General features: G+C 40.0%; 1 protein-coding gene across 3 annotated transcripts; it reads right to left on the reverse strand.

Annotated features, from left to right (window-relative positions):
- Positions 1 to 49: 49 nt before the first annotated feature.
- slc44a2 (solute carrier family 44 member 2 (CTL2 blood group)) lies at positions 50 to 20,803 on the reverse strand. Of its 3 annotated transcripts, none has more exons than XM_088013498.1 (22): positions 20,611 to 20,794; positions 12,326 to 12,374; positions 12,135 to 12,208; positions 11,381 to 11,465; positions 10,539 to 10,623; positions 10,331 to 10,450; positions 10,162 to 10,222; positions 9,939 to 10,065; positions 9,062 to 9,145; positions 8,711 to 8,823; positions 8,495 to 8,626; positions 8,325 to 8,424; positions 7,790 to 7,882; positions 7,623 to 7,707; positions 7,222 to 7,484; positions 6,942 to 7,036; positions 5,826 to 5,929; positions 5,667 to 5,740; positions 5,491 to 5,561; positions 5,293 to 5,381; positions 4,123 to 4,207; positions 50 to 871 (listed from the first exon to the last, which is right to left on the reverse strand). In XM_088013498.1, exons 1-22 carry the CDS (start codon positions 20,645 to 20,647, stop codon positions 762 to 764), a joined length of 2,136 nt encoding a protein of 711 aa, XP_087869624.1. In that variant the 5' UTR covers positions 20,648 to 20,794; the 3' UTR covers positions 50 to 761. The 3 variants fall into 3 exon arrangements, with proteins under 3 accessions (XP_087869624.1, XP_087869551.1, XP_087869592.1); XM_088013425.1 differs by lacking the exon at positions 50 to 871 and adding an exon at positions 967 to 3,929 and having other exon boundaries at positions 20,611 to 20,803; XM_088013466.1 differs by lacking the exons at positions 50 to 871; positions 20,611 to 20,794 and adding exons at positions 967 to 3,929; positions 15,088 to 15,757.
- Between the last annotated feature and the right edge of the window lie 1,848 nt (positions 20,804 to 22,651).

The following is a 22,651-nucleotide window of genomic DNA, read 5'->3' on the forward strand; positions in this document are numbered from 1 at the left end:
AGCTGTTTAGCATCTCTTTGTAAATGATTTGCCTCCAAACAACTTCATGTTTTCAGGTTTCAGGAATTTTATTAGCTACTAATTGCATACATTTTTCACAATTTAATTTTTTTTTCTGATGTATAAAAAAAACAAGCAAACAAACAAAAAAATCGCTTATGAGAAAACAATCTTGTTTACTGCAAATCTTACAAACTGGAGAGCTTTCCATTCCATTTCCAAAACTTACAATAAAAACAAACATTTATCAACAAAAGACAGGCAATAAAGTCAAAATTATCACAATAAAAATGTTACATAGTCAATGAGACATTAAAAACATCAATATAAAAAAAAATAAGTGTAGTATCAAGCTTAAAGCACTTGGGCTATTCATAATCTCTTAATGGCTTTTCTACCACTTTGGTGAGTTAATTTGAAACAGTGCAATTTATTTGGTTAAGCTTGTAAATCTAAAGTTTTCTCTGTCTGACCTATAAAAGTTTCCATGCTCTCTGAGTGTCGGAATAAAATTAACAGAAAAGTAAGAATAAAATATATGACATTTATAAAACAAGGCATTTCAGCATTCTGTTGCACTTAAATTAGCAAACATAATTCCCAAACTTATGTACTTAAAGATGCCTGTGTTGGCAATTTCTCATCAACAGTATGAAGTTAACATGTTAAAAAGGAAAAAAAAAAAAAAAAAGTCTCCTCGTTTATACCTAGAAACAATCAAATGAAATGGCACAGTGATTTACAGACACACACATGGGGAGTTAGTCGACAGATTTGGGTGTGTCGTTGGACTTTTTCATGACGTCGAGGAGATTTTGCGACATGAAGTAGGGCCTCTCGGCTGATCCATCGTTGCGTTCCAGGTCTTCCACTGTGACAAACGGAAATAGAAGTTAAAAACGTTTTCCTGACACCGATTCCAATTTAACCTACAGTTTTGATTAGAAGTTAATGTATTCTTATTCATTTTGGGCTTCCAAAGTCATGTGTGAACCTATGTTTTAACGCCGTGCATTTTGGCAATCTAAAAGTGGTGAAGTCGACTTGCCGGGTATTCAGATGGGACAGCGGGAGCCTTTATTGAGTCTGACCAAAGCATTGACATTGGTGTAAACCCTCCACCCCTCAGTGTTGTTACTGACAAAGTCCATCACTTTATGACCACCCATATTGTGATGGCAACTTCCAGCTGGATAAAACATCGTGTCCCCAAGCTTAAATCATCACAAACTGGTTTCATGAACGTGGCAATGATATCCCTGTGCTCCAGGGGCCCCACAGTCACCAGATACCAATCCAATATGGCAACTTTGGGGTGTGGTAGAACAGATTTGATCACGGATGTGCAGCCAGCAAGAGATGAGGTCAATACAGGCCAAATTTCATTGAGGAATATTTCTGACATCACAATGAATCTATGCAATGAACAATGAAGGGAGTTTAGCAGGCAAAAGTGGGTTTAATCCACTACTGGTGAACTGAACGAAGATTTTTGAAAAGAGAATTGAGAGCGCAAGTTGGAATTTATTGTGATCCCTCCTACCCCCCAATTTACACAGGGTCTATATTATGTAGAAAGACACAAAACTATCCATGAGCCAATATCTTCTCCAGACTTTTGGCTGATTATTTTGCAGAATGGATAGCAAAATCCATTTAAATTGTTAGGTTTCCAGAATATTCCATAAATTCTTAATCGTTGCCTTTTTGGAAATTCCTTTTCAGAAGCTTATTGCTAGTGCCCATCTATCCAACCAAAAGCCAGTCGATTTGTATTTGGGGTGATTTGAAGTGAAGTTGAAGAATTAAGAAGTAGTCCAGCTTTTTCATTATGCTCTCCTTTTTTAGTAATGTCTGACATTTGCATCTGACCATCAGTGAAACCCACCCTCAGGATGACGCTGCCACCATCCTACTTGACAGCTGGTAGTGTTCTTTAAAAGTTAAAGTCCAAACTATTGGGTTTTAAGGACAAGATTATTTTATAATCCTGTTTATATACCAGGATTATGATATAATCCTGGTATATAAACATCTGACAAAGTAAGCAGGTAAAATAAAAGTGGACATTTAGATTCAAATAATTTATTTAGTCGCTCCATTTTCAAATGTTTCTTCAGGGATTTCAAAGACTTTTTCACAAATTACAATCACACAAAGTCCAGAATGTATACACCTTGTATCCTGTTGGAGGGAGTCACAAATCAAAAGATGACAATTAAACAATTAAATGGACTTCTGTCAAATTGTCAGTCATTTCATCTGTAGACAAAGAAACTCACCATTTTGTCTCGGATCCAAAAACTCACCTGTTTCCAACCATCAAACCCAAATCATTCTTCACGTGTTTACCCATAACAGAACTACAATTATTAAATACGAGTATTTGCAATCAGGAATTACACCCAGTAAATATGGAATGTCATCAGTGACTTCAGTGGGGGGGTAAAAATATCAGCTTACAGCTTTCACAGCATGACAGACAAGAAGAAGAAGTACAAAAGCTTCCAGACACCTAAGATGTTAGTTGCGAGCATTCAAAAGGCCATGTTAATATCATGCAGCACTTAATAGACGGAGAGATTCAGGGAAGGGACAGAGCAAGGCAAGAAGAGGGGTCTGTAAACAACCGGGAGGTTTGGGGTCGGGGTCCAGACAGTCTGAGAGGTCATGATTTCTGCATCATGGCCGGACAATCACAGCACTTAACGCCAGTCCAAAATACCAAGGCAAGTAGGTGGCGATACAATATATGGAGTCCCATCGTAGCGAGAGTCTCAACAAGACTGAAGCCAAAAGATACATAATAAACACGCACCAGTGCATATATATATATATATATATATATATATATATATATATACACAAGTTTTCCTATCAAAAAAAAATAAATAAAAGAAAAGGTCCAGTATTTATAGAGTATCAAATAATGTGAAAAGTTTTGGCATCAGCTGGTACTTCTGTAAACTGTGAAAGTGATTCACCGTTGATTGAGATGTTTTCTCTGACTGTAAACATGGTTCTGGTTCTGTGGCGCTTCCGGCGAATGGGATCGAGACGACAAACACTGACGGTAATCAGGCACGGGGTTCAGCACGCACTATGTGTTACAGACCTTCACGATAGAGAAACCAACACTGTTCTAAAACCAACACAAAGGATTCCGTGTGTGTGTGTGTGTGTGTGTGTGTGTGTGTGTGTGTGTGTGTGTGCATGTGCGTGTGTTTTCTTCAAGCTACAGAGATGCACTGGGCTTTCGATCTCCTTCGGCCTTCGCTCCGGCCAGCCTTCTCCAGGTGGAACATCAGCTCTCAGTCTCAGCAAAGCCGCACACTTTAGCTTGAATGCTGTACATTTAACAGGTCCATATCACACAGCTGAGGGACGTAACTTCGACTCTTTCTGCTTTATGAGGTCTAGCGAGCCTCCCTTGCTTTGCTGCATCTACTCCTGTGGTGCAGGTGGAGGATTATCATCCTTGGGTTGCTCTTTTTCTTCCACTTTCTTCACTTCCTCAGCTTCCCCAGCTGCAGCCGGCTGCTCCGCTGCCTTTTCCTCTGCTTTCACTTCCTGCTTTGCTGCAGCTTCCTTCACAGCTGGCTCTTCTTTTTTCTCAGTGTCCTCCGCCTGACTGACTTGTTCCTCCTCCTTCTCCTTCTTCTCGTCCTCAGTGATGGACTCCACAGGCTGCTTTTCCTCATTTTCCTCCTTCAGCACGGTCTGCTGTTTCAGCTGGACCTCGCCGTCCTGCTGCTGGAGGGGCGTTTCCTCATCCACCTTTACCTCGTCCGCTTGTTTGGCAGCATCCGCCGCCTCGACGCCGTCACACTCGTCCTCCACCTTCCTGGTCTTGGAGAGGATCTCGTGCAGCTCCGGACTCATGAAGTAAGGTCTCTCGGACGAACCGTCGTTCCTTTCCAAGTCTTCGCCTTTTGGCGATGTGTGGCATCGATTCAGAATGGGTTAATGGAAAACGGATGGGGAAAACGCAAAATGCAGAGGGAATGTATGAAAGTGAAATTAACAGGAGACAAAGAGGAGAGCAGTGAGAAACAGAGCAGCAAGAAGGCAACACAAGCAGCTCATGAATAGGAGCAGAAGGTCTTTGGTTATCCGACTCACAGAAACACAGGAAGAGTGTGTCCACACACATGGCGTACACGCTGAAGAAGCCGTGGGCAATCAGATAGGATCCCACTACTACTGTCTGCAAAGAGAAAAGCAGGAAGTAAAAAAACAAAAAAATATCTGAAAATTCAGGATTATGTCTGTCTTAAACATAGCACTCTACACATAGTGACCCCCTGATAAACATATTAAAATAATTCATCTTTTATATCAATAGTCTAATTTGAAACTGGAAGTTTTAGGAAAGCACCATGCAGTCTGCCTAGGATCTAAAAAAAACATTTTTTTCTCCAATCCATCAAGACGAAGAACTTATTTTTCTGAACACACTTTGTTGCAATTTTTTTTTGTTTTGTTAAAATAAGATAAATGTTAGTCCTGTGAGATCTAAATGGGGACAATATTTGAATCTCTTCATTTAATGTTTATGTTTTCTAGTCCATAAAAAAAAAAAAAAAAAATCAGACCTCGCTGCGTCACAGCCAGAAGCATCCTGACTGCTGCATCTCTCAGACATAGAGAAAAGGTTTAATAAATCTCAAGCTGTATTTTAAAGAGTCTCTGTGCGGTGCATTGGTTTAAGGTTTAATCAGTCTAAGGAATTTAGATTTTGACCCAGAGACAATAAAATGCTGTCCAAATTTTCTTAAAGCAATGAAACAGCCTTCTTTGAAGCACCAAACCAGAAGGTGCAACTCCGATAACAACATTGGCAACCCAACAGAGCACAACCCTGAGGTGCTCACTGTGTATCGACAGGACTGTAGGTAAGGAAAAGGAAAACCTCAGGGTTGTGCCGCCCCAAGCAGTGAGACACATTGACGCTCTGAGAAAACGGCAAGGTTGAGTGGGGGAAAACAATGCATTAAGAAATGATTGTTTTTAACATAATCATTGCTACTACAGTTACTGGTTCCTCTGCTGTCAGTGCATACAGTAAATATGTAAAGTATAGATAAGGTAAACGTATTTTAATCAAATTTATTCTGTAGGACGTGAAAGGAGTACCAGTACTTACTCTGTTGATTTAATAAAACCAACGTCGTCTTGAATCACAAGATAAATGAGTAAATAAATTGTAGTTTTCTCAAATTTATTCAAGATGCTACTTTATTACAATGCTAACGATTTCTTTTAAGCTTTTTTCCCCACAACTGTTCTCACCAGTATGGGCACCCAGTAGTAGTTGAGAGATGGAGCCGCGTCCTCTACAGCTTTTATTCTTCCAGAGAAGAAGAAGAAAGAGAAAATCCCTGCGCAGAGATAAGAAGCAAAAATAGTTTATTTGAACTGTGGGGGGTGGGGGAAAAACACACGGATGTCTCCAGAGTGTTTCCGTCTATTAATAAAAACCTCCCTTACCCACAATGCCAACAATAAGGAGCTTCCCAAGAAACAGCAGGAAGTCAGTCACTTTATCTAAAACCGCCACCCTGCGTTAGAGTGGACACAGTGTTGAGTTTAACAGCGCTGTCATGTCGCTGCAGTACCGGGGATGAAATTATTGTATTAAGAAGGTTAGTGAATGAAAAACAAACCTGATAATATTTCTCATGAGAAGGAAGAAGGCGTCTCGAGCTGAGGCGCAGAAATTTTTTCCGTAGATTGCAATCTAGAGAGAAAACAAAAATAACGAGAGGTGAACTTCTTGGGAAAGAAGAGCCACCAGTCAGCAGTATCCAGTTGCAGCAGCTCACCATGATGTAGGCGTTCCGGTTCAGGAATTTGATACATTTCTCCAGACACCAGAAGCAGCACTTCATGCAGCTCAGCAGAAATTTAGCAAACTTATTCTGAGCACCTGGAGGACGGGAAGGGAAATGGTGCAACACTTTAGGGTGAACAAGTACGTTTATGTGTGCAAATTTTCAGTTTATTCTCCACCGCATGGAGATGAGAGAGGAAGAAATCGATGTGCATAATCATAGCAATATGAACAATGACACACAAATATGTTGGTCTGAGACTGATTAGACCAGCTAGCAAAACAAAACACACAGTAAGAGCAGATATTGCCATGAGTACCAATACCCCTAACTTCACAGTTTGTCATGTTACAATGACAGCCGTCAATGCATTTTATTGGGATAGACCAACACAAATTATTCACAAAGTAGTGAATAATTGCAAAGTGGAAACTATAGAACAGATGGCGTCATGAGGACCGAGGAAAACACCAGACAGTTCAGGGACAGAGATAAAAAAATAAATAAAAAAAAAAAAATAAATAAAAAAAAAAATATATATATATATACTGTGTATATATATAAAAAAACAAGATTTCCATCTCATCTTAGAATCTGTCACAGAGTCTGCCTTCTAAAAATAAAAACAACTGAACACCTGCTAAGACAAGGCGTTTACATAAACAAGATAAGAAGAGCATTAATCAAAGAAGCAGCCCAGAGGTCTGAGCTGCAGAGCTCCACAGCTCAGTGTGTTGACGGGACAACTATTGTTCACACACTCCACAAATCTAACATTTACAGAAACGTGAAAACAAAGTTGAAGTCAAGATGTCCTGTAAAGGTTATACTCATGCCACAAAGGGACACGATAAACATGTGGAAGACGTCGCTCTGGTCAAACCAAGATGGAACTTCTGGACGTACGTTCGAAACGCAACGCGCAGCGAGAAAGAAAGCCGACAGCGAACATCACCCGAACACGCCACAGACTCATGGAAGCTGGTCAGAGTCGGTGGAAGGATTTAGGTCATTATAACTTGGGTTACTATGGTAACCGGGGTTACTTGTGACTAGCAAATCTCCGTAGCCACTATTAAACGAGATTTAATAAAGCGTTTTTCCAACCTTTCAACTTGTGATCCAGATACTCCAGGAGGACCCTGATGACCTGGACCAAAGACAGGATCAGGGAGCCGAAAGCCAGGGAGCCTGTGTGGTATCTACACAGGAGGAGAGCAAAGACGAGAATTAGTCACAGTTTTCCATGTCACGTGGTCTGAGGCACCACCTGCAGACCTCAACATATGCCCCATTTGGGACACATTCACCTGCTTTTATTTAAAAAAAAAAAAAAAAAGAATGTTTTTTAATTATGGTGATTAAAGCAAACACGGTTTCCAACAACCTAAGAGCCCGTCCCAGAGAGGAGAAGATGGGATAAGCAGGGATATCATCTGGCTTCTTGAAGGCCCAGTAATATGAAGCGAAAGCTCCCGACAGCGTCACCTGGCCCAGCGCCGTCACAAAGTTTGCACACCAGAAGAAGAGGAAGACGTTGTAGAGCTGAAACAGGATGAGGTATCTGTGGTACAGCGTCTCACCACCGTAAAAAGCAAACAGGCATTCTGCGTCCGGGCACTGGGCTGAAACATTGGAGGTGTTAAATGTCTGCGGGGAAAAAGGAGAAGAGGCGGATCAATGCGGAGATTGTCTTTCCCAACTAAAAGGCCACCTGTTTACAGCGTCAGTACAGTTACAGGCTTTTGAAAAATGAGCCTGACTGAAAAGAGGACATTGTGGGATCACCTTGGGATCGCAGGTGTCCTTCGCAAACGGGCAATCGGACTTGTTGTACACTTTGTAGATCTGCTCATTCGACGTAGACAGGAATCTGGTCAGAGGCGTCAAGGTGACAAAGTGTCGTCACTGAAAACGTCACGTGACAAAACGAGGGGTGGCTGATGAAAGGATACACTGCAGTGATGGCCCAGTAAGCGATCACCACAGCCAGGAGGGCGAAGGTCAGCAGCGGGTAGAACATCGCCGACATAATATGGCCCACAGCTCTGACAAAAGAAACGCTCGTTATTCTGCAACATGCCTTTACTCTGATATTCGCACATAGAAATTGCTATAAAAACATTTTGACTTAATTCACATCATTTCTACGGTTATGCTGCTGTGGGCTTAGACAGCAGGAGGATTTAATGACCACTTTCCCTCACGGTGATCTGTTCTCCTGCCAATTTTAATTATTACAGTTTTGTTTTCATAGAAGGTATTTTCAACTTATTCATTCTTTGTTTTGCTGTGTCTTACTCCTAGATGTATTACTGACCAAGTTGCTGCTGCTTTTAACTTTATACATTCCCTCAATTTTATTTTCGTCTTTTCCATAGGAAGTTCTCCTGGCTCAGTGGCTCTGCGTTCAGGTGCGTCTTGCTCCTGGACACACCTGAACACGCGACACATCCGGATGAAAATGTGCCACATCCGACATGTACGGACCTGCTGGCCTCTTTGATGAGAGCGATGGCGATCAGGATTCTTTTCCTGAGGAAGATGAGCAGCAGGATGACGATGAACTCGACAATCGCCAGGATGATCACTGCGAAGAAAATTAAAATTAAGAATGGCCGGTTAATTGAAAGGGATAAATCAGGGTGAAAATGTCTTACTGAAGGCCAGCCACGTCTGCCGGATCTGCAGGTAGACGGAGAAGTCCGTCTGCAGGCCCAGGTCACGGATGGTGACGTCTGCGCCCGGTTCTCCCTTCAGGGCGGCGTACTCCATGTAGCAGTGGAAAATCCCTAAAAACATTCAAGCTTGTCAGTACCATCAACTGGCTTTAAAGACGACCTTTAATTTTAGCATTTGGAGCTAGCAGGATTTACCGTATCCGATGACAAGAATGACCAAAATGATTATGACCCAGACCATGACGGCGGCCAAGAATCGCAGCAGGACGACGAAAATCAAGCTGACGACCATGGCGATCACCAGACCGCTGCAGAGCGAGAACAGATTGACGAGTTACGTTATTAACTGGAATACCATCAACCAATCAGGCGTCAGTGTAAATGGTCGATGCCTCTCAGAAACCACATCAGTGAATCTGAACTAAAGCAATCTGTACGTCTCGGTTCAGTGTGAACTGAATCACTTGAGGAAATTGAAAGCTTCTTCAGAGCTTTAACATACAACACTTAACCTTTTATTTGACCAGTACAGGTAAGTAAACTCACAGTAGTATCCAGTGCCAAGACTGAGTGTAGTCTTCAAAGATTCTCATGGCCACCTGACGAGCTTCCACAACAACGTTCGACTTCCTTTCAAGAGAAAACATCAGATGAATGGATCATAATACTCCACTGATTAAACAGTAAATGGTCTAGATGGAGTCATTCAACTCGGCAAGAAAATTAATGAAGCTATTACAATAAACTCCTTTATCAAGCAAATAAATTGTATTAAAAGTATTGTGTGCTTAGTTTAATATTTTTCATTTTATTTTATATCTCTTAAGAGCAATATTTCTCAGTTCAATGTCTGAACAAAACAACAATGATGGAAAAAACTGTTTAGCGATTATAAGAAGGTTTTGATTTCTGTCTGAGCATTTTGCTACAGCTGCCAAAAATGTCCAACTGTCCAATTTTTTCCATTAATTAAAATTGCAAAACTATTTATTTAAAAAAAAAAATCTTTACCTGCTAAAACAATAGTCAAAGAACACCATTTAGTAATGAAACAAATGAAGCTGTCTGTTTTCGGTAGAAAAGTGATCTATTAGTCACAGTAGGCTGGTGAACATAAAATGCTTCTCAATGGTTGGCGTGTTTGGATGGAGCGAATAAAATGTTTTCCCGAGACAAACTTTAACTATTAGGGCCCAACACAAATAACGATCCGACCGCAACGCGGTACGCTAAATAATAAAACGTAATTTCATGAAGCTTTAAATTTTCCTCGACGACTTTTAATAACTGAGGTACTCGAATCATTCGAGGAATCGCTACAGCACCTAATAGCTATGCACATTTCATAAACCGCTATACTGATATAAATGTTAAAACTAAGTAACATAACAGTATGTTGTGTCTCCATATATTACGGACTCACTTTGATGCCTCCAGCAGGTCTGTGGCGTTGACTCTGTTGTTCTCGTCGTCTAAAAATGAGGTTTCGTTGCCTACAACCACCACCCCGCCACTCAGCTTTCCCAGGGCAGGCAGGCAGCGCCGTGTGACTGTGGAGACAGGCCCATAATCACTTTTTGAAACTCTTGGCAGCAGAAACTAATTAACAGAGACGCCATCATAAGAAGTGAAAGCTTGTCACTTACAAGCTTTGCTGGGCAGCAGCATGGCAGGACACAGGGCATCCCTCAGGATCTCAGGAGGACTCTGAGTCATGCAACGAGAGCTTTAGTCAAAGATCCCCTCATACCGCATGCATAACTCTATACGTCTGACCCATTTTAATGTGAATAACCTCATTATTTCAAAATGTACCAGTGCGGTGAAGTCAGTTCCCTCCTTGCAGAATTTTGAGTAGTATTCACGGTCTTCGTTGCTGCCGAGCTTGGCCTTCACCAAATTCAAGTGCCTGTCAGGACACTTTTCCACACATATCTGGGAACAGAAAACAGCAGGCGGGCATGAACCACTGATCGGTTCTGTAAAGACGCCACAGCAACCAGATGTAGCCACACTTCCTGACCTGCGGGGTGGGACACTGGAACTCCAGGAGCACCAGGGGGCTGGCACATTTCAGGATGTTGAAGTAAAACAGAAAAGGTTTCTTCCTGTAACGTGACAATGGCACAGATCACAGCAAGAATTTTTTAGTGACAGACCCAAACAGAGCACTTTGTAATCATGAAGTGGAAAGGAAAATGAAATGAGAGCTCTGGAAAAAAGCAAGAGACCACTGCAGTGACCCCCATTGAAAACCTCAAGGTTATTACTCCAAATGTTGATTTCTGAACTCTTCCTGAGTTAAAACATTGGTGTTATTGTTTCTAAATGAATATGAGCTTGTTCTCTTTGCATTATTTGAGGTCTGAAAGCACTGCATCTTTTTCATTATGTTGACCATTTCTCATTTTCTGCAAATAAATACTAAATTTTTGCTCAGAATTTCAGAGACGTGTTGTCAGTAGTTCACAGAATAAAAGATGTTCATTTTGTTCATTTTACTCAAACATATACCTATAAAAAGTAAAATCCGAGAAACTGATCATTTTAAATGGTGTCTTAATTTTTTCCAGCGCTGTATGTCTAAAACGTGGGGCATGTATTTGAGTTCACCCTGCTTCAGTCTGAAACCTAAATGAAAATCTGTGAAACTATGGAAATTAAACTATAAATAATTTTCCTTTCCAAGCACGGTTGTGCTGCACTATGTCTACAAAATAGTATCTCAGTAAAAACATTCTGAAATGTTTTGTTGTATAGTGAGGAAATGTCAGAAAGTTCAGGGAGTACGAATGCTTTTGCAAAACCGTATATGTGGAAGTTACACAAGTCCGTGAGCGACCTTTAATATTTCAGGTGACTTACTCCAGTGCGGTCCCGGCCTGCCCACAGAACTGCCCTCTGCTGTCTGTGGGGTAAATCACTTTCCTGGGGTCACCCTGAGACCAGGCTGCAGAGGGATGAAATGCTTCAGTTTGGAGGTTTTACATAAACTTAGCAGGTTTTAGAATAAAGTAGCAGAGACAAAAGTAAATTAATAAGATAGCAAAAACCACTTCTGCAGATAAAATGCAGAAGTGGTGTAAGCAATAGTTCAGCTCTGCTAATCAAATGGATTGATCAACTGATCATCAGCAACGACCTTGATAAAAGAAGGAATTTCAACAGTGTGTTTATCAGGAAAAACATACGAAAGCATCTCAGAAAAGCAGAAGTTGCAGATGTTTGCTCAAACAAAAAAAAAAAGGCAAATATGCAGCCATCTGTCTTAAACGATTCAATCTGTGTCCCTTGACACATTGCCGCAAAGCAAGGACTGTTTTACTGAAGTGTAATCTAAAAAAACAACACAGCTGACCAGAAGTGACTCATAGTTGGGTGAAAGACAGATAAGGTCGGTCAAAAGTGCAACTAATCGAGATTCTGCGCTGAGTTTCTTTTCCTAAACAATGCTTCTGTATTTTTAGTAGTTTTTCTTGTACAAGGAAACAGGACTGCATAATTTTCCATATGTACATTTAAGTCTGTAAAAATCTAAATAAAGTCAATCTTCGTCAAGATATTTATGGGTTTTGAACAGAATCAAAACAGGATTAGAGTGATATGGGACGATTCTTACCGAGGATACCAACAGCAAAGTAACCAAACAGGAAGAGGATGAAGAGCAAACAGCAGAGGATGTCCGTGCAACCCCTGGAAAAAAAAAAGCATCAGACTCATCATGGTGCTACTTTGGCCTTACAATAAATTAAAAAAAAGAAAACACACACGCATATAAACACACTAAATGAGTAAAACAGATGCTTTCACCTGTCCTGGATCGGCCCTTTGAAATTGGGATCAAACTTCCTGGACTCCCCTGAAACAAAAACAGAGAGAGAAATCTTTCTTAGCTCTAAATGTGTCCTCTCTCTGATGAGATGGCAACATATGCAGCGAGAAGAGTAGGCAGAACTAAAACCGAACGTCGTTTCAGTTTTAGATACCCCCTCTTGTCTTACCACGTAACCACTCACATAATTTACACAACGAGTAAGACTCCACATCAAAGCTGAGCACAACTCTGGGCTAGAGGTGAACTCCTTCAATTTTACGACTGAAATTAGTCGCACAATTTTAAAGAATACCTTTAATTAAGCTAGTGTGGGTAATACGGCATGGCAGAATAAGATTTTTTTTTTAGCAATATCAATAGATCATCACAATAAAAGTATTTTTTTTAAAAAGTGCTATGTTTGCTGATATTGTTAATATGATCTAGTGGTTAGTTAGTTTATGCCTGCCATCATAATAACTGCAGTTTACGACATCCTCAAAGAACTTGGATTTACTTTTTAAAATAATGGCACAGTGTTAATGAGTTTGAAAGCCTCCCTTTAACTTCTTCAAACATTTGGACATTTCTAAGCGGTCAAGCAGTTCGGTTTTTGTCTCTTTTGACCCTAAATATTTTTCTCCAGAAGACCCATTAACCTGTCCAAGTGGACAGCTGAAAATATCAGCTGAAGGTTCTGATCTTAAAGCTGGCGGTTCTTTCTTGGTTTGCATCTCCTCAGGCCATGCTGATGTAAAACTTGCTTCACTGTGACCAGCAACACCAGTTTAAGATCAGGTTTGGAAACGATAAAGCACGTTTACATAGAGCTTCTGGACTGGTCCCAGTTTCAAACCTGCTGACTGTTTATGGACTATATTCATCAGGTCTGTTCTATAGCAGGTGGGATATGCAGGAAAATATTCAACTTTTAATCAAATGTTATTGCAGGTGAACATTTAAGTCAATACATGTAATTTTTGACTTAAAGAATATGTTCCTTTTGGACAGAAAAAAATAAACAATTTCATCGTCTCATACATTTAGATTTAGAGAACTGCATTTTTCAGTATTTTTTTCTTTTTATTTTTTGACTACAGTACAAAACATGAAGCCAATGAAAAACATTTAAAGAACACACTGGGTGGTCAGGATACAGCACACACAGTTTCTTTGAAAAGTACAAGAAGTATGAGGTACATAGCTTTATAAATAAAGACTCCTTACACAGCTGGTGTTGTTTCATGGTTAATTTTATCATTTAAAGTCAGATGTTTGCAACCAGTGGTATGACATACACAACCACAACATACTGAAGACATAGCTATTTTTGCATAATTCTCCTTTCTGCATGCCACTGCACTTCCTGTCTCATTATTGCTGTTACTGAATTAATAAAACTATAAGGATATACAAAAAAAAATAAGCTAAAACATTTGTTTTTGGTAATGTGGTCATACACTGCTAGCAGTTTCATTAGCAATGCAAAATGAACTGAAAACATGAATCGTTTTTATATATTATAAGGCAGTACATAATAAGGACCAGCGTGCATCACCAAGTCAGTCAGTAAGCTAAATAACAGAAGTGACAGTCAGAACAACACATTTATAAACGTTAATTTGAAAAGTGGAGGCAGAAATTTAAGGAAGCAAAAGCGCTCCACCCAAGCAAAAACGGGTTCAAGAAGTAGAACCTGCCAACACCAAGCCAGCCGACTCCCATCACCCTCAGAGTCTGCTGCATCCACACATTGGAAACTCCCACTCCCCACCCACCAACCAACCAACCACAGCCAAGCAGAGGATGCAGCTGCACCACCCACTCTAAAATCCCCACAAAGCCAAAGAACACACCCTACTAGAAGAGGCAATGGGCAGCAACACTGGTCCTGGCTGAACCACACCTGTGCCACCCAGCAGACTGTGGCAACTCAAACCCCAAAGGAAACCAGAAATTGATTTTATTCAGTAAAATGACTGATCAGTGCATTTAAAAAAAAATTACAAATAAATCCAGCCTTTTGCTGCAGAAATATATTTTTTACTAGTTCACATTGTTGCATGTAGCATATTCCCAGACATGACGTGATTAGTTGATAAGAGTCAGGCCAAGCATTGACTAAGACTCCTGCAGAACAAAAGGATTTTTCTGCCTGACTGTCATTCCTCACAACCCACAAAATGGCTCCCCAGCGACGGCGGAGGGCTCCCTGCGGGCATCGCCAGCCTCCATGGAAACCCTTCAGACGAGGCAGAGGAAGGAAACTTCAGCCGGACCCACGCTGACCACAAATACGTCACAGTAAGACAAACGAGCCAAAAGACTTAAGAATCACACGTCCTGAATACTCGGTAAGAGGAAAACCAGCTCGATGGAGAAATTCTGTTGCAAGCAAGATTTAGTGGAGTTCCTCTGAAATGTTACACGTTCTGTCTCACACACTTTATGGTAACAAAGCTACATTAAGCTCATGGTAAGGTGTGGAAAATGATCAATAACAGACAAGGCATCAGCCATGATGACCTTCCAGCCAAAACAGTGCTTGCACATCGCGCGCACGCACACAGGATACCCAAACATTTCCTGCCAAAATGTCGCAGACACAGCTGAAATATCCGACTACTCAAAAGCAAAATGTGACCCCAGAACAAGAATCCATCAAAACTGCTTGAAACAAAAATCCACAGTTCTAATAATTTGTTTCAAACAGAACCTCCAGCATGTTGTTGAACTGAATCCAAAGTTGAAACAGTACCTGTTTTTTCAGATGTGGTCATTTTGTTGCGGTTTCCCTCCCAGTTTGTCGTACGGAGAGTTTTATCGATCCTCCACAGCACGCTGGTGTTCAGCAGCTGCTTCTCGTCGTCTCCTTGATTCTAGAGCTCCTCGGCCTACGGCCTTTTTACTTCCTTCTTTCACTGTTTTGAAGCCCTTACTGTTTTTTTTTTGTTTTTTTTCTTTTACCGCTTCCCTTAAGCCTGTCGCTCTGACATTATAAAGGAAATTTGCAGCAACAGCAGCAGCTTGTCTGTATCGTGCTGTTTTTAGGTCATCCAACAAGAGATAAACTTTGTGGAACTTTGTAGGAAGGACAGTTTGTTTCTTACTTTCATTTTGCTGAATCAACATTTTTGTGATGCGAACATAACAGGGGAGTTTCTCTTCACGCAAACACCCTCTCTTTCCATAACACGTGGCCTAAATGACTTCAGAGCTTTGTCGAAGCACAGCAGCTTCATTTCTCAGAGTCTCCCCAGCTTACTGTTGTGAGTTTAAATAACATCATTCAGCTTCTCACACTGTTTTGATAGCAGCCAATAGGCTACAAAAAAACCCCTTATTGAAGCACTAATTCTGGTTCCAAACCATTATTGTTACACAGAGAACAGTACAACTGAGAAAGGCCGTCCTACGTAGTCAGTGGAGTGCATGACATGTGACTGACAAACAATACACTAACTATTGATTTAATCTGCTCCATGGCTTGATGCAGACAAATCGGCGCATGTCTTCTTGTGCATTTCTGCTGTGATAACTCCACTGGCTCCCAGTTAGAAGTCTTATTTGGCAATTATTTCCAAATAAATATTTTATTTTCCCTGAATGCAATAGTGATTTTTTTTATATATATAAAAGATGATATCATGTTGGAATCTGAATCAAAGTTTCCAATTGGTAAGCTATTATAAGTAAGTCATTTCTGTTAAACTAATGTAACCACGTTCAGATTTTGTAACATCACCTGTTCACAATATTTTGAAAATAACCACACAAAGAATTTAATGTCAAATAGTAATAGAATACCTGTTAGATCACAAAAAGCTGAGTGTATGATTATGCGTAGCTCTTGCCAGATGTCAGTAAAAATGTATTGTTATTCAACCACGAAGTCTGAAAGGAAATGAGGAAGATCTCTCTCAAAAGATAATAAAACAATGCAGCGGAGTATCAGCTTTGAAAAGATTTGTTTTCATTTACATTTTGATTTTTTTAAAAATCAACATGGTGAATATTAATTACACTCTTTTCAATAATCAGTAGAAATGCTTGCTGTCCAGCTTTTTTTTTATGGTTACACGGAGAGAAATCTATTTCTGGTGATGACCCCCAAGTCTTCCGGGTTGGAAGCAATCCTTGCTATCACCTAATCTTTAGTCAGGATTCTAGCTGGCTTCTCCCATAATATTATTGCTACATCCAGTCAAAAGAAACATGTGGGTAAAATGAAAAGATTGCATTAAACCTAACTCTGCCACGGGTTTGAATACATTTGGGCTTATCTTCATGTAGACACGTACAGCGTCTTCAAAGCACTTAAAAGATTTGCCGTTATTTTTTTTATGTTCTTTGAGTTCCAACAACACATCCTCGACTGTGGATCAGTACTGGTTCCTGGAAACCAACCTTTATTGGGACATGAGGTGTCCTCTAACACTGCTGAGGATAAGGCCCAGCAGAGACTTCCTGCAGCAACTCCAGAAGCACATTCGGTCACAATAACTGCTGCTCACCTCCCTCACGGCCATTATTCAGTCTGTCCTGTGTTCATACGACATCATGTGGTTTGGCTCGGCCACAAAACGGGACAGGGCCGGACTCCAATGAGCAATCAGGTCTGGTTACGTGTCTGGGGTCAGGAAAAGGGAAGCTAAAATATCTGCAGACCCCCCACATTCTGGACACAAACCAGCTGCCCCAGAAATGGTTTCTATGCTCAGACTGTCAATCTGAAGAACACTTAATATTTGAAGTAATACAGCCTTGTCTTCCTCTTTATATATATATATATATATATATATATATATATATATATATATATTTACAGAGAACATTAAATATTAAATATTGTGTATTTATATTTGCAATATCTTAACTGAGAGCAAAGTGGAACTGAAGTAAAGCTCCTTCTTTGTGTGCCCAAACCTGGAAAATAAAATTGATTCTTATTAACATTATATCAGTAGAGATAAAGTTTTTTTAATCTTTATTTGGCATCAATTTAGATAAAATTGATGCCAAGTTACATATTAGATCTTTTTATTTTTTTGCTGAAAGCTATCGTACGTGAGAAGAATCTCATACTGGCCAATGCAAATACATTACTAAACGTCATAACAACAGTAATTTGGCAAGTAAAAAAAAATAAAAATTTTTTTACTGCTTTTTATTGCTACTTTTTCCATTCCCTTTCATACTGAAGGACATAATGAATTTGAAAGACTGAGGCCTCAGAGCTGGAGGACGACGCGGCTCTTTTATACAGAAAAACAGATCTCTGATTGTGCTGGAAAGCACGCAAACAGATTTTCATCTCGCTGCTCTGCCAAGACTTTACAAGCTCAGATGTGTTTGCAAATTTGTTGAAATAAACATGGCAGTAGTTTGCTGAGGTGCTTTGGCGCATCCACATGCTGTGGATTTATTTATTTATTGTTCTGGAAGCAGCCTATTATCTTCAGGCACAGCATCACTCATCCAGCAGGTCTGTATGGGATTAGAGCTGGTCCTAAACGATCCAGCCTTTAGTGTGGTCAGTATTAGGAGTCTTGAAATTATTTATAAGGGGTGTGAATGTTAGTACAGGAGTAATTGTGTTGTGTGTGTGTGTGTGTTACTGGGTGTGATGATGTCATGGCTGATGTGCTCCACTAATGGGCTCTGAGGGGTTATCAGATGAAGCTTTTCCTGTCTGCCTTAATGGATTCTGGCTACTGTGTGTGCGTTCCTCAGAGGGAGAAGATGCATTTGTCTCCCGATGATCTTATTCCTTACAGTTTATCTCTCTTTTTAAAGAATAAGGATGAAGACTTATTTATTAACTATAATTAGAGAAGATGACAGACTCGCAGCTGCTGTGCGTAAGTGTTTTAAACACATGGGATTACCTTAAAAACTCTATTTCCAGACACTATTCAGGACGTTGGCCTACATACGTTTTAAAGGAAATAAATTAATGGTTCTTTACAGACAGAACTGGGAAAAAAAAAAAAAAAAAAAAAAAAACTGGCCCAGATCACAATCTGTACTCCAAACGATGACTGACTGATTGGATCAAATCCAGCAGCCCAGTTTGTCTGAGTTTTTCTAAAACATCTATATTATCAGCACTGAAACGTTTAGCAATAACACTGAATAATCTCTATAAGAAGAAATGACGCAGTGTGTGTGTGTGTCAATAAAGAGGAGTTTGCAGGCCTAATATTGACTGGAAGTCTCCTGACTCGTGTCTGCTGTGTGGGTCGAGCAGACAAGGCTGAACATAGTCCAGGTATTGCAGGCTGCAGCCTGCCTTCAAACAAGAGCACCAACTCAGAAACGAAGGATCATGCCGCAGCTCACTGCATTGTTAGACTACATTGTTAAAAGAATGCTAGAAATGACTTTTCACTGCGCAAACTGCAATACAAAAACATTTTCCAGTCTTATCCTTGTCTAAGAATCCAAGGAATGACAAACAATGGGAGCCAAAAATAATGTATCTTTTGAAACTGTGTACATGTGTTTCAAAAACACTGGGTATATAACAAGTGGATATCAGCTGGCTAGTCAGGCTATCTGCTGGTAGAACCTGAAGTCAGCTGCTTAACAGGCTCAGACTCCTGGTCAATTTCCCACTTCCCCAATTTGCCACGCCTACTTTGACCATGTCCTTCCTTTCCTCTATTTTATAAAACCCTTAAACCCTTCTGTTTGATTCAATTAGAGCTCATATTATTAAATGAAACCTTTGCAGCAGTATTGTAGTTCTGATATGTGTAGCAGAATATAACAAAAAAAATTTGAATAACTGTTTTTTATCTGTTGCTGAAATCAAAACTGAAGAGCAAATAACTCAAAATAACTCCAATCAGCTTCCTGCTGGTAGATAAATTTTACATGAGTCATATATTCACATCATCTTACAATGTATACAGATTATATAAAACTACTTCAAACCATCAGTTGTCAAAGAAGGGTCAACGTCCCCAAAGGGCGCATGAATTGACGCATGGTCAATGTGAAATGCCCAACAGTACCTTTAATTCCCGCCTGAAAGGGTTTGTGCATGAAACAACCAAAACCACAAGGGTACAAAAATGGCGACAACACCCAAATGTTGAAGCTTGGCAAATGGAGATTTGAAAACAGAGTTTACTGAGAGTCAGATCAGTGGTGCTTCTTTAGCTTATAAACCATAGCAAACCCCTCCTCTTTTCATTTTGAAACACGCGACAGACCCAATGGACGACTGGTTCACCATTAACATTTTCAGGAAGGTCTGCGGAGGCTAAAATCCCCAAGATGGGGTTAATTTATACCAAAACAAAAATACATCTCATCAGCTCCTAAAACCTTCACAATGCATTGTGGAATTTAGCAGAAAGGCAGCACTGGTGTTCTCCTCCCCAGCGAAACACCAGCGTGGGGATTGTGGCTTTCCATGACTATCATCACATGTTGCAACTCTTAACTTGGGGTTATTGCAGCAAGGCTAGGGTTGGTTATTAAAACTTCATGACTCAACAGCCTTGTATGAGCAACAATCCAGCTCAGACGCAAGAGGACCAGGGTTCATGTGGGCTGAAACTTTGGAGAATCAGTAAGAAATCAGTAGTGAGTCATGCGCTTGTCTGATGTAGAGGGAAGAATTCTGGCATTATGTGCATCTAAGGAGAATCCATTGTTGTGTTTCAAAACACATCTGTCAAATCCATGCGTTTCTCTGTTTGTGGGAGGCTGTGTGCAGCTGAGAATGAAACGACCATATGCTGATCCATAGTATACACAAATACACACACACACACACACACACACACCCCAAATGGTTTCCAAGCTCTGGGGAAAACAGTAACCAAATAATAAATCGCACATTTAGATGCTGGTTTCTTTCAAAGTTATTTAAACAAAGCCTTCTTTTTCAGTGCTTGTAAAAGCCAAATGAAGCCATAGAATAATTTACAAAAAAAAAAAAAAAAAGGTAGACTTATCCCGTTATCCGGTTGTAAAAAAAAAAAAGAGAAAAGAACTGAGGCTACGTAAAATCAAACTATCTTGTTACAACATTAAATAGTCATTTTCTCCATGATAAATAAAAGTAAGTTATTTTCGAGAAATTCCAGAGAAAAACACCCAGACTACAGCTGATGAGGACGTCTCCAGATCAGCGTACCACCCTTGAGGTCCACACCCATTCATCCATTGCAGTCATTGTTTCCGTTTCTTCGCCCCGGTTTGGAGAGAAGAGATCGAGGAGAAAGCTGTGACAGATCTAGCTGGGGGGTGGAGGGGGGGTTCTTACCGTATTTAGAGTCTGGGTTTTTCTCCTCCGGCTCCATTCTCACGCTCGGTTCTTCTCCTCGCTGATGATCAAGCCTCAGACAGCGCAGTTACCATGGAAATGTCCAGTCGGAGAAAAAACATCAAGAAGTGACCGACTGCTAGCGGCTACAGCGCTCAGAGAGAGAGAGGAAAAGAGGGGAAGAGCGAGAGAGACCATCCCAAAATACATGGTTTCACGTCGCGTTCCACAAATAATTGAAAGCAGGCGCAGCCAATCAGAGAGCGAGGTTTGGGAATTTGATGAGTTCTCTAGCCAATCAAAGTGTCGCTGAGCGGAGAAGCCCCACCTTTCGCTCACATTGCTCTGGAATGTTTATGATGAGAAAACTAAAGTGTTTATTTCAATGGGCGTAACAGGTTTAAATAATGTATTTAAAAACACGTTTTTATGTAAAAACAAAATAATATTGTCACTTTTGTGAATCTGCGTTTTTGTTCTATATCAAAAATTTGTGAAAAAGTAAGAGTGAACAGAAATTATTTCCTTTGTCACAAAAGTAAATCGTTTGCATTGCAAACATTTAGGCTATATATTTTTTAAATTTAAACTTTTCACCATTAACACAAAATAATTAAAAGTATAATTTGCTATATTCTGTAAAAAAAAAAAATAAATAAATAATAATAATAATAATAATAATAATAATAATAACTAGGTTGTGGATAAAAAAAATTGTCTTTTTCAAAAATGGGAAAAACATATACACTTACCGCTGAGTTAATACTTTATGGAACCTGACATCAACCGAAACTGCAATTTTTTAAAAGTTTTTCTCTGCCAGCTTTGCACATCTTTTCCAAATTTTACTAACTTTTTTTTTTCCAGAACGGCTTAAGTGTAATCTGAGGCGTCCTCAGATTACACTGAGGACGCCTGTGAATCGAACTGATTCTTAATTAGATTTAGATCTGAACTTCCACTGGGCAATTCCAACACCTTTACATTTGGCTGTATGTTCAGAGCCTTCCTACTCTGGGAAGTAGTAATCCGCCGCCCCAGTCCCAAGTTATTTGGAGCCTGTAGCAGGCTTTTTTTTCCAGCATTGTACTCTATTTAAACCACTCATCATATCAGCTCTGACCAGCTTTCCTGTGCCTGCAGAGGAAAATCATCGCCACAGGGTGGCAGCATCAAGGAAAGTGTGTTGATGTAATGAGCAGTGTTTTCCTCCACACATATCATTTTATGTATGCAAGTGACAAAAATTATTTTGTCACTTGCTGTATGCACTTGTTGCAACTTGACTTGGTGCAAACTTTAAACTGGACTTCCCATGGCTTTCATACAACAGTGCCATTCCTCTTTCCATTGTTTGATAAAGTCTGGACTTGTGACGTACTCGGCTAATCATTGTTGGGTGGACAGATGGTCCGACCTGAGCTGTGGAGCTCTACAGCTCATCACGAGTTACCACAGGCCTCTTAGATAGTTCTCTAAATTAATGTTCCCCTCTCCTAGCTTGTCAGTTTATGTGGAAGCAGTTGTGCCACACTCTTAATATTTTCAGATAATGGATTTAGCAGTATAGTAAATCCATGTTCAAAGCTTAGGATATTGTTTTTTCAGCCTAACCCTACTTAAAAAAAACAACCAATGTTTATTTTGAAACCAGTTGAGTCCAAATTAAATTCTGACCAATCAATTTTATTCCAACAGGAAGATTAAAAGCGTAATCTTTAGTTTGTGGCTATCTGGCTTAATTACTCCACAATATACCACAAAACCTACAAATACGGACCCTTACAATGTTCATTTCAGAGTAACAAGTAAAAAAATCATGCAACATTAAGAGTAGCACAATGTGTAAAATGAGAGCCTTAGGCTTGGTGAGATGCAGACAGATGTTAAACTTAGTCGATGACCTTACTGGTAAAATGAAAACATCCTTGAAATGGCAAAGCTTATGGAGACACTCTCACATTTCTTAACATTACTCTATTCGCTGAAACTGTCAGACATAAAAGTGTTACGTGCAGTTTTTCCAGGAAAGGAATGAATA

The sequence above is a fragment of the Poecilia mexicana genome, unplaced genomic scaffold, assembly GCF_051168715.1.
Source record: "Poecilia mexicana isolate PSO_F unplaced genomic scaffold, ASM5116871v1 scaffold_1, whole genome shotgun sequence".
Lineage (NCBI taxonomy): Eukaryota > Metazoa > Chordata > Actinopteri > Cyprinodontiformes > Poeciliidae > Poecilia > Poecilia mexicana.